At 41.7% G+C, this 12,663-nt stretch overlaps 1 protein-coding gene across 2 annotated transcripts in view; it reads left to right on the top strand.

Annotated features, from left to right (window-relative positions):
* The window catches only part of LOC139308500 (sphingosine-1-phosphate transporter SPNS2-like), a 154,777-nt gene that overhangs the window by 71,199 nt on the left and 70,915 nt on the right, over positions 1-12,663 (top strand). For both annotated transcript variants that reach the window (XR_011599724.1, XM_070932070.1), the window contains exon 3: positions 2,861-2,997. Coding sequence is in view for 1 of the 2 variants with exons in the window: in XM_070932070.1 (XP_070788171.1) it covers positions 2,861-2,997 (137 nt within the window). In the remaining variant the exon portion in view is untranslated. The remainder of the gene's footprint in view (positions 1-2,860; positions 2,998-12,663) is intronic.

The raw sequence follows: 12,663 nt of genomic DNA, 5'->3' as shown, positions 1-12,663 counted from the left end.
CTGCATTTTGTTTCTGGCCTGATTTCTATCCTTGTTTTTGTGATGTACATAGTAGTCATTAGCTGGTCTAATGCTTAAAGCAAATGCATTAGACCAGCCAAGACCATTCCCCTGGCAGGGGAATTCTGGGAGTTGAAGTCTACATATCTTTAACAGATTAACAGAATTGGAAAAGACCTTATAGGCCATCTAGTCCAACCCCCCCCCCCCACTCTAGCAGGAGACCCTGTACCTTTTCTGACAAATGGCAGTCCAATCTTTTCTTGAAAGTCTCAAGTGATGAAGCTCTCGCAACTTCCGAAGGCAACTTCTGTTCCATTAGTTGATTGTTCTCACTGTCAGAAAGTTCCTCCTTATTTCTAGGTTGAATCTCTCCTTGGTCAGTTTCCATCCATTATTCCTGGTCTGGCCTTCATGTGCTTTGGAAAACAGCTTGACCCCCTCCTCTCTGTGGCAGCCCCTCAAATGTTGGAACACTGCTATCATGTCTCCCCTGGTCCTTCTCTTCACTAGACTAGCCACGCCCAGTTCCTGTAACCGTTCATCATATGTTTTAATCTCCAGTCCCCTAATCATCCTGGTTGCTCTCCTCTGCATTTTTTCTGGAGTCTCAACATCCTTTTTATAGTGTGGTGACCAAAACTGAATGCAGTACTCTAAATGTGGTCTTACTAGGGCTTTATAGAGTGGTATTAGTACCTCACTTGATCTTGATTGTATTCCTCTATTAATGCAATTTAGGATTGCATTGGCTTTTTTAGCTGCCGCTGCACATTGCTGGCTCATATTTAGCTGATTGTCCACTAAGACTCCAAGATCCCTCTCACAGTCACTGGTATTAAGCCTGGTTTCCCCCAGTTTATATGTGTGCTTTTGGTTTTTTTTACCTAAGTGTAAGACTTTACTTTTCTCTCCATTGCATCTTTAAAGTTGCTAAGGATGAGAAAGACTGCATTGCACTGAGAAGGTAATAGATAAGAGTAGAGGGAAAGGCTGCTTTTAACATGGGTAGAACTCAGGTTGGGCATGCTGAAGTTCCAGCTTTGGTCCCTTATATCTCTAGTGAGGACCAGGCTTAAATGAGAACAGTGATGAAAAAGTAACTTTGCAACCAAACCATGCATTTACTATCTTTCCATGTCTGCAAAGCAAAGTTGAAGTAAAATCATAACCATGGTGGCTGTTTCACTTAGCAACTACTTAATGACTGAGTTGCTGTTCCCAATTGTGGTCATTAAATGAAGAGTACTTGTCTGGTTGCAGAAATTAATGTCTGTCTAATTAGACTAGATGGCAGACCTTCCACCAATTTCCCTCCACCACCCCTTCATTTTTTTCCTAGTTAAATGGGAGCTCCTCTCTCCAAGACTTTTGGGCTAGCTATGGGTGTGATAGCTGGCAGGCAATCTTTCTGGCAAGCTGACCGTCATTGTCTGAACTTTTTTTTAAACAAAGTGAATATTCTCATGCTGCCATCTGGGTTCTGCCAGCTTTTTGTTTTGTCATTTTATTCTTTTGTTCTCAGATCTTTTTCCCTAATTGTACCGCCTCTGTCTTTAAAATCTCTATGTTGCCTTTTCTTTCATTGCACATCAACAAACCCTCTAATTAAAAAAGTGACTTCTAGGTCTACAAAGAATATAAAATAGATTTAACACTGATTGTGTAGAAAAACATAGTATCTTTCCAGCCAACAGTGAGTGATAAGGTATACAACTGTCAGCGTTTTGCAAATATTAATTTTCCATATTGTAAAGACCAAAGTATTGGTGTAGGAGTAGGGAAACTCGGGTTTAAATTCATCCTCTGCTCACTTTGACATTGTTACTATCTTGAGTGAAGGTGATATGTAAATATACAGGTAGTTCTCAACTTACAATAGTTTGCTTAGTGACCGTTTGAAGTTACAATACAATGGCACTGAAAAAGTGACTTATGACGATTTTCACACTTATGACTGATACAGCATCTCCTCAGTCATGTGATTTACATTTGGATGCTTGACAACTGATTCACATTTATGACGGTTGCAGTGTCCCAGGGTTATGTGATCACCTTTTGAATTCTTCTGACAAGCAAAGTCAGTGGGGAAACCAGATTCACTTAACAACCCTGTTACTAATTTAACAACTGCAGTGATTCACTTAACAAAATTGGCAAGAAAAGTCGTAAAATGGGGCAAAACTCACTCAACAAATTTCTCACTTAGCAACATAAATTCCAGGCTCAATTGTGGCCGTACGTTGAGGACTACCTATAGTCCTCGACCTCAGTCTGTTCATTTAACAAAGGTTTCAAACTTCACCTTGGAAAAAGTGACTTACAGCCAGTCCTTGAAGTTATGACTGTTGCACCATCCCCATGATCCCATGATCACAATTCGGGCACTTAGCAATCGGCTCACCTTTACTATGGTTGCAGTATCTTGTCATGTGAACATGATTTGCAACCTTCCCAGCCTGCTTTCAACAAGCAAAATCAATTCATGACCACATGATTCACTTAACAACTACGTGATGCTGTTAATGCCTGTGGAAATTCAATTAATGACCACAGGGAAAAATGGTGGTAAAATCAGGTCTGATCATGTGACAATTGTATTACTTAGCAATCAAAATTCTGGTTCCAATTGTGGTCATATATTGTGGACTATCTGTAGCATCTGCAGCTTATGAAGTATTCACCAATGGTTTGACCGGAAGAGCCGAATCTATCATGCATTCCCAATGCATCTGGAAGGTACCAGGTTAGGGAAAGCTGATATAGATGATTGATACTTTGTTTTTGACTTTCCCAATCAAATTTCAAAAGTTTGGGAATTGCTGACCCAATCCATCTCTTCCTTTCTGTTCTTCTGCAGTTTTCATCTGTAGCTTTATGGTGGCAGCCCCAATATTTGGCTATCTTGGTGACCGTTTCAACAGGAAGATTATTCTTAGCTGTGGGATCTTCTTCTGGTCAGCCATTACCTTCTCCAGCTCCTTCATCACTGAACAGGTAAGAGCTTTGCAGAGGGAATAATATGTGCTCTGCAGCTGGAGGAGCTGGTCAGGTGAGACGTGAGCTTTTGGAATGAAAAAGAGGGTGAGGCATTCTGGAGAGGTGTATGGCTCAGGAGGGGGATCATCTGTTCTACTCATATAAAAATACCCTCAGTCTCCAGCACTTTGAAAGAAATATAAAGCTCTGGCCAGCCACTTGATGTAGACCAGCAGGGGTTGAACTCTGACAACTTTAAGACAAGTTGAAATCCACAAGTCTTAAAAGTTGTCAAGGTTGGACACCCCTGATGTAGATGGTATTACAAAGGGGAATGGACAATTAGTTTGCTTCGCACACACAAGACTCAACTTTAGTCACTGGTATCTCCAACTAAAAAGAGCCATGGTGGCGCGGTGGTTAGAATGCAGTATTGCAGGCAAACTCTGCCGACTGCCAGCAGTTCGATCCTAACTGGCTCAAGGTTGACTCAGCCTTCCATTCTTCCAAGGTTGGTAAAATGAGGACCCAGATTATTGGGGGCAATATGCTGACTCTGTAAACTGCTTAGAGAGGGCAGTAAAGCACTGCGAAGCAGTATATACGTCTTAAGTGCTATTACTATACATCGGAAAAATCCTTGGCTGAAATCCTACTTTTACCAGTCAGTGTAGACAGTAATTGAGCAATGATCTCATTTAGCCTGCTGTCTCTGAGAACAGGCAGTTTTCCTGCATGCTAGGTAAATCTTGTGAGAGAGCATCTATTTTGCATAGAAAAGATCCCAGCCCTAATCTTTAGCATCGTCAAGCTGGGTTGGGAAAGACAGCCGTGTGAAATTTTGCAGAGTTATTACTAGCAATATTGAACTAGATAGATCTATTGTCTGATTTGTTGTGATACAGAATCATTGAAGGTCATTGCCTAGCAGCAGAATCCTTGTTTTTCCTTCAGAACTTGTGGGTTTTCAGTATCTCAAGATGGATTTGGAAACATGGACCTTACCCCTGGATTGGCCACCTGGTCAGATCCAAGCCAGTCTTCCAAATTAGTATCAGTTACATACTAGCTTTCTGGCTTACTGAAATATATCAGGAGTACCCCATCTAGTGTCTTCTAGATGTTTTATAGAATTCTCACCTGTTTCAAACAAATCCTCAGAACATCAGCAAGTTGCCAGATTGTCATGTCAACCTTCACTCTAGTTTCTTTGCACTTTGCCTTTACAAAGTCCTAAATAAGTTGCTCTTAGATGGAAACTTTTGAAATAAATTAAGCAATCATTCTTCAACTCCATCAGGAAATGGCCATTGTTCAGGGCGAGCTATAATTTGTCCACTTTCTTTCAATTATTTTCTAACAGTTGCAACTATAATAACAGGCCTCCAAAGAAAGAAGTGGAGCTTTGGATTTGACCTCTTGGTCTTTGGCCAAATATAACAATTTTTAGCGATTTTATGGCCATCACAGACTGAAAGGTGGCAGCCAGGACATTGTGACCTTACAATGCAAGGAGTCTAAAATCCACTGTATTAATGAAGCTACTTGGTACCAAAAGGAAGGAAGGCTGTTTCTAAGGTGATATCTAATTTTTTTTTTACTAAAAGTAGCATTACCCACCACCAGCCTCATGTTTTCTGCTTTCAGGAGCTTTAATATGGGAACAGTGTAAATCAGGGGTGTCAAACTCAAGGCCCAGGGGCCAGATCCGGCCCACAGGGTGCTTAGATCTGTCCCACGGGGCCGCCCTGGAAACAGCGAAGGACTGGCCCGCAGTGCCTCTGCCAGAAAAAACGGGCTGGCAAGCTCCGTTTTCGGCTGTGACACCCTCCTACAAACATCTGCCAGCGAAAATGGAGCTCGGGAGGGCCGGCCATGCCTTTCCTGAGCTCCGTTTTCACTGGCAGAGGGTTGCAGGAGGCCGTCACATCCGAAAATGGAGCTTGCCAGCCTGTTTTTTCTGGCAGAGTGCTCGGGCCACCACAGGCGCCCCCGACACGAGTAACATCGAGCTGGGTACACCCACCCCGGCCATGCCCACACTGCCCCCCTGAGATCAAACACAACCCTAATGCGGTGCTCAATGAAATTGAGTTTGACACCCCTGCTAGAAATGAAAAAGGTATTCTGGTATGAGAGTGAACGCAAGATCTTTTAACTTTTTACAGGCAATGAGGACATAAATTAATTCATTCCATTCCTATGATTAGTGATTCTGAGGTTACATACCATTAGTTACACAGCCTTCCCAGACTTGCATCATTTATAAGGTGCAAAAGATGCTCCAGTGGACTATTAGACTGAATCTTGGAAGAGGCCCACAACTCTTCTTCAGAGGCCCTGCTTGCAAATTTGGCATAATGTTAAGTGAATTTGACAGGCACTAGGCCCAGTGTATCTTCACATTGATATCTTATCGGTAAAACTCCCATCTCAGACTTACGTATTTTTGTCAGCTTTTAAATGGATCCTGAACATTTTTTTAGTTTGATCTGCTTTTAATGATGATATCAAATTGAACAACAAAGAGGTCCCTGCTGCTCTGTTTTAACTGTTTTATTTCTTATATTGGCCTATATCACTGTTTTGGTTACTGCTTTTATTTAATAATTGTAAGAAACAAGGGGTGGGGTTTGGTATTTTTAATTGTAGGGAGGGAGGTCCTAAGGTGATGTAAATAAATGAAGTTTGCTTTGTGTGAATCTTCCCCGTTAGCATTATTGAATCAATCAAATATTGAAAGTCTGTGAGTCTATGAATTTATTCTGTATAGTTCCCAAAGATAGGACAAGAAGCAACAATATCTTAACAGAGGGAAATGCAAATTAGAAATAAGAATGTTCTGTCATGAGAAATATTAAGCAAATATAGCCAACTTGCCTGCTGGAGTCATGGATTCTTCATCACTGGAGATTTTCAAGCAAGTATTAGAGAGCCATTTGCTTGGCTGGGCCAGTGTTTTTCAACTTTGGCAACTTTAGGATGTGTGGATTTCAATTCCCAGAGTTTCTCAGCCAGCATATCTGGCTGGGGTATTCTGGGAGTTGAAGTCCATAGATCTTAAAGTTGCCAAGGTTAAGAAACATTGGCCTGGGGTGATCAAATGAGAATTCCTGCCCAGGAGGTCAGGAGATTAGACTTGAAAATCTCTATTACACACCTATGATTCTATGATGACATCAAGATTTAGCCATAATTCTTGACAATATAGCTGGGTGTGATTCTAGTTTATTCCCACACTTAAGGTTTGGACTGGGTGTGAAACTTGTCCCTGGCTATCTAAGCATTCATGCCTATCACTTATCACCACAAGCTTCGTTCTTAGAACAAAGTAAACGACAGATTCAGATTATTCAAGATTGTTTTCAATAGTTTCTTGATTTCTGGAAATATGTTAAGTTTGGAAAATCAAACCTGATTTTTTTAAAAAAGACCACATTAACATCTGTGTACATTTTAGTACACGTTTCTTCATTTTACTTGCAAATTTTGCCTAATGTATACTACTCTTCTGTTCCCAAATAGATCCCATATGGTACATTATTTAATGAATATATGCATTTTTCTGCAAACAGCTTCTTAATGCACATTTTGAACATTACTCTATTGGTTTGAAAATGCAAAATGAAGTAAGGTTACATTCAGATGTCAAATAAATCAGTTTTATTTGTAGCTTGCACAGTTGAAGGCAAATAGAGAAAAACACCTTGATTCTTCTAGTATTCACCTGCTCTCTATCCTTTAAAGTACTCTTCTATGAGAATGAGATACTGAAACAAATTATACCACCAGGCTATACTTCAAGTAAAAGTGTCATCTTTGACTGTTTTTTTGTATTAAAATATGCTTTTTACACATAAGCAAGAATAAACCACTTGTTACATGGAATTTCCATCTCTGTGTTTGACACAAGCTGCCATTTAAAAATGGTGTTGTCTGCTTCGTTCCATAATTCTGATTTAAGATTCCATTATTTAGTCATTCATATGACCAAAAACACATGAAGAACATTTCCAGGACGTAGATATGGCTAGACTAGAGAAAAGAAGGACTAGGGGTGACATGATAGCAGTATTCTAGTATTTGAGGGGCTGCCACAAAGAAGAGCAGGGTCAATTTATTTTCCAAAGCACCAGAAAGCAAAACAAGAAACAATGGAAGGAAACTAATCAAGGAGAGAAGCAACCTGGAGATAAGGAGAAACTTCCTTACAGTGAGAACAATTAACCAGTGGAACAGCTTGCCTTCAGAAGTTGTGGGTGCTTCATCACTGGAAGCTTTTAAGAAGAAACTGGACAGTTGCTTGTATGAAATGGTATAGGTCCATGATGACGAACCTATGGCACACGTACCACAGATGGCATGCAGTGCCCTCTCTGTGGGCACGCGAGCCATCGCCCCAGTTCAGCTCTGCCGCGCATGCATGTGTGCCTCCTGCCAGCAAGCTGGTCTTTGAATCTCTGCCATGTATGTGTGGGGGGTGGAGCACATGCGGGGGGTACACGTGCATTGCACACGAGCATGCTTTGAGCACTTGGTCTGGAAAAGGTTAGCCATTACTAGTATAGGTTCTGCTCAAGCAGGGGGTTGGACTAGAAGACCTCCAAGGTCCCTTCCAGTTCTATTCTGATTCTGATTCATTTTGTAGAGACCAAAACTCTACAAAGGAAATTCTACCTATATTCTCTCCCTGTAACCAGCATGAGAAGGAAGATGAACATTGCAGGTTCTACCTTTTTATTCTGTTGTGTCAGGCTATGCCAACCATAATATTTGGGGGACGGGGAGGGGAAGTTAAGTATGGGATCATCCAGCAAGCTGTTTTGAATTATGCAACCACATTGATTTCAGGACCACGCGTGGAAGGATTTGCTTGGTGTCCACATATCAAGGCTCTTTAGTTGTCACTGCTGTTAGGTGACACACGGTTAGCTGCTGGGAAATGGAGCTTGCCTGTTTTGAAACTCGGTGGCAGAGGCTAATTAATGCATACCTGGTGAGATGAACCAAAGCTGGCTCAGTCACTCCGTGGAGCGATTTCCCTCCAGTGGAGAGAAGCTGGCTGTGTTTCATTCATCACCGCAGACCAACTGCATTCCAGAGATTGTTATTCTGCCGTCACACCCAGATGGGGAATGGGCAGCTACTTAGCCAGCCTGCCACTTGATCCCACAGGTGAGCTATTTTTATAAAATTAGGATTGCTGCCTCCTAGGGAGGGGCAGAAGTGCATGGCGTGTCATTCCCACGGCCATAATACCCAGCACAAATTATGTATCCCAAAGGAGACCTAGTTCCCAAGCCCTGCCTTATACACTTATTGGATCATTTGACTTTCATGCTCTGTTCACACCTCCCAGTTTTCCTGTCGGTAAAATGGATAGGATAGCAGTTTGTTGTTTGCAAGGTTGGCTTGTCAGATAAAAAAAATTATTAGCCCATCTTATACAAAGCGGCATGAGAGAAACACTAACGATGTGCAAAATCTGTCCATTCGGGAAATGAATCTTTCCAGAGAATTCTAGAATGTTCCATTTCCCTGCCCTCCATTTTTGGATCAAACTGCTTGTGCTTTGGCAGGTTTATTTCTAGAAATTTCTGAACAGCCCCCTTCCCACAAAGTGACGTGGATTGAAGGAGTTTTGGCATGGCCCAGAAGGAAATGGAATCTTTTTGGAATTCTCTGAAAGATTCAATTCCAGATTGAGAAATTTTGCATATCTCTAGCGAACACTCCTAGAAATAGTGTGCTGATGATGTTGGCTGGAACTGAGGCCATGTCCCTATGTGTCCTTCAGCCCAACAATTTTTCCCATGGTGTCAAAGATCATAAAAGGGCTTCTTGTGAAAATGGGTGGAGTTGAGGAACTGTCAGATGAAATGCAGAAAGGATTGCAATTTTTCTTATTTGCTAAGTGAAAAATGTGGTCCATACTCCACACCCTTTCCTCTGTAACAGCCCTTCAAGAAGGCTGCTGTCTCTTTTTCCATAGTGTTCCATGGGGAGACATGTTAGCAGACTCCCAATGCTTGAAGTACAATCACAGGGGAAGATAAAGGTAAAGGTTCCCCTCATACATATGTGCTAGTTGTTCTCAACTCTAGGGGGTGGTGCTTATCTCCGTTTCAAAGCCAAAGAGCCAGCACTGTCCGAAGATGTCTCAGTGGTCATGTGGCCAGCCAAAGGCGCATGGAACGCTGTTACCTTCCCACCAAAGGTGGCCCCTATTTTTCTACTTGCATTTTTTACGTGCTTTCGAACTGCTAGGTTGGCAGAAGCTGGGACAAGTAACGGGAGCTCACCCTGTTACGCGGCACTAGGGATTCGAACCGCTGAACTGCCGACCTTTCGATCGACAACCTCAGCGTCTTAGCCTCTGAGCCACCGTGTCCCTTTTTTTATTTCCTCCATAGCTCACGAGGGTAGGCTTTTATAGCAGCAGATCCAAATTTGAAACAAAGAGGAATTTTCTGAGCATGAGACGTACCAAGCACTGAATCAGGCTGCCCCCTGAGACTTCCATCACTGCAGGTTTTCAACCAAAGTTGAACAGCCACCTGTGTGGGGGATGCTGTCAGAATTCCTGTCTTTGGGTGAGGGTTGAATTTGAAGACCCCCTAAGACCTGTTCCAGGGGGAGATATCATGAAGCAATGCCTCAGGGTGTGTGTGTGGGGGAGCCTTTTTTAGATTTGGAAGCGAGGACAGTCTGACAGGTTTCAGGGCAGCGGAAGGATACACAACAGACATCAACACTCAGCAGTAGCATCCTGTGCTATTCCTAACAAAAAAAAATGTTCAAAACAAATAAATTCTCAGACAACCTGAGAAGACAGAGAGAAAGCAGGATGGGGAGGGGGGGATCCCTGTTCCTCAGGAGAAGATTTTTGACAAATTTCTGCAGATTTCACCACACCATTAGCTGAAATGTTCACTGAGCATAATAATCAAAAGTAGCTTATACAGGTAGTCCTTGGTGAATGACCTCAATGGAGCCCATAATTTCCGTGGTTAAGCAAATCAGTTGTTAATGAGTTTTGCCCCATTTTATGACTTTTCTTGCCACCATTGTTAAGTGAATCACTACAGTTGTTAAGATAGTAACACAGTTGTTAAGTGAATCTGGCTTCCCTGTTGACTTTGCTTGTCAGAAGGTCACAAAAGGGGGTCACATGAACCCAAGACACTGCAACCATCATAAATTCATGCCAGTTGCCAAGTGTCCGAATTTTAATCAGATGCTAAACAGCATTTTAATCAAAGTTACTAAACAGCATTGAAAAAATGGCCATTTTTCTTACTTATGTGGGTGCTGCAATGGTCATAAGTAAGGAAAATGGTCATGTCACTTTTTTCAATGTGGTTTAGTAATTTTGAGTGGTTATTAAATGGATGGTTGTAAATTGAGGATTATCTGTAATGGCCATAAAAGAAATTCCAAAATCCTCTTCAGATAATACAAGAAAGAGTGTGACAGCTTTTGAGCTCAAAAAGGGGACAGCTGTGATGGAGCAGTCATAGCTGCCATATTGATTTTTTTTTTTGATCCTGTCTCTGCAGGGTACAGATAGTCCTCGACTTACAACAGTTCATTTAGTGACCGTTCGAAGTTAGAAAGGTACTGAAAAAAATGACTTATGACCATTTTTCACACTTATGACCATTGCAGCATCCCCCTGGTCACATGATTTACATTCAGATGCTTGACAACTGATTCATATTTATGACGGGTGCAGTGTTCTGGGGCAACCTTCTGACAGGGGAAGCCAGATTCACTTAATAACCGTGTTACTAATTTAACAAATGTGGCAAGAAAGGTCATAAAATGGGGCAAAACTCACTTAACAGATTTTTCACTTAGTAGCATAAATTCCAGGCACAATTGTGGTCGTAAGTCAAGGACTACCTGTTTCATGCTTTGGCAGGCTAGTAACTACCTGAGGAGGGAGGGATTGAGATCAAGTGGACAGTTCCGAGTTTTTCCTTGCCTGTGTTGGGGTCCTTCTCATTTAACCATGGGCTGCCCCACACTGGTAGTTACGACATCCCTTCCAACCAAGTCGGAAGTATGAAGGAGAAAGAGGTAACACACATATGCACAAACAACCATGAATGCTGTTCATGGGCCACGTGGCCAGGAAACCAATATTCCCTTTTTCTATTTTACTGTCCACTAGGTAATATGGTGTTATGAGGCAACCATTTTTTCCCCAGACCTCAGGATAGGAAATAAAGCTCTATCATTGCTCCAGAGTATTACCACAGCTTACTATCTTGAGGTAAACTTGTTTGTGCCCGCCTAAACAAAAAAGGTAAAAAAAAAAAAAAAACCAACCCTTAATTTTGAGCTGTCTATATCTTTAGGGATAAAAATACATACTTAATTATTTTAATGGCTGTGTGTCACAATTCCTCCAATTTCACCAACCATGGTGCAGCAACAAGTGAGCAATTTAAAACTTTGGCCAGCAATGGTTTGGGTTTTATTCTCGATAGCAAAAATAGGCTATAAACCCTTAGGGTGTGTCAAGACTGCAGAAAGGTCTGGCTAAAAATATGTTGTTGCATAAGGCAAAAGTACAATTTTGCATAAAGAAGTCAACTCAGTTGGTAAAACTAGCGAGAAGACAATATTTCCAGAGTTTCAATGAGGAGCAAACCTGAGGCCATGTAGCTTCCTCTACTTTCTCTTCTCTCCATTCTCCACTTCCCAAAAATAAGATAAAATCTGACATCTGTATGGAATCTGCAATACTTGAAGGATTCAGTGCTCTCATTCACAGTACAGGTAGTCCTTGACTTACAACAGTTCATTTAGTGACCGTTCAAAATTACACAGCACTGAAAAAAATGACTTATGATCATTTTTCACACTTATGACTGTTTTTCACACTTTGACCATGATCAAAATTCAGACTCTTGGTAACTGACATAAATAAGAGTCAGTTACCAAGGATCTGAATATGGCAGTGGCAGTGTCCTGGGGTCATGCGATCCCCTTTTGGGACCTTCTGACAAGCAAAGTCAATGGAGAAACCAGATCCACTTAACAACCGTGTTACTAGCTGAACAACTGCAGCACTTCACTTAACGACTGTAGCAAGAAAGACTGTAAAAAGGGGCAAAACTCACTTAACAAATGTTTCACTTAGCAACTTAGAAATTTTGGCCTCAATTTTGTGGTCGTAAGTCAAGCACTACCTGTATTTTATTCCAAATGCTCACTTGCTAATTAAGAGCTAGCAGCATGGTATAATGGCTAAGATGCTAGGCTAGGAGCATGAAGGGCTAATCAGTCTCTCTCTCTCTCCTCGTCTCTCTCTCTCTCTCTCCTCGTCTCTCTCTCTCTCTCTCCCTCCCTCCCTCTCCCTCTCTCTTCCTTTTTTATACAAAGCTATTTTCAAGTGAGTTGGATTTGTGGTGTAAATAAAGGAGGAACTAAACCTAGGCGGGCATGGCTTTGAAGTTGTCCTGTACTTCTGGAAGGACAGATAGCTAATCTTGGTTGAGATGTACAGATAGCTCTTGATTTTAAATCTATACCCACCTATCTCTAGTTGCTCAACCAAGACTGGCTACTTGTGCTTCCAGGTTATGCCCTCATCTCTCTCTCTCTCTCTCTCTCTCTCTCTCTCTCAAAATGCTAAGAAATAACACTATTTTGCTAGGCCTTATTTTACACTCA

Source organism: Pituophis catenifer, unplaced genomic scaffold, assembly GCF_029215685.1.
Source record: "Pituophis catenifer annectens isolate HBS135680 unplaced genomic scaffold, rPitCat1.0.hap2 SCAF_1, whole genome shotgun sequence".
In the NCBI taxonomy this organism is placed as follows: Eukaryota; Metazoa; Chordata; class Lepidosauria; order Squamata; family Colubridae; genus Pituophis; species Pituophis catenifer.
The sequence above is the reverse complement of the archived record's forward strand: the minus strand, read 5'-3'. Positions and strand labels throughout refer to the sequence as shown.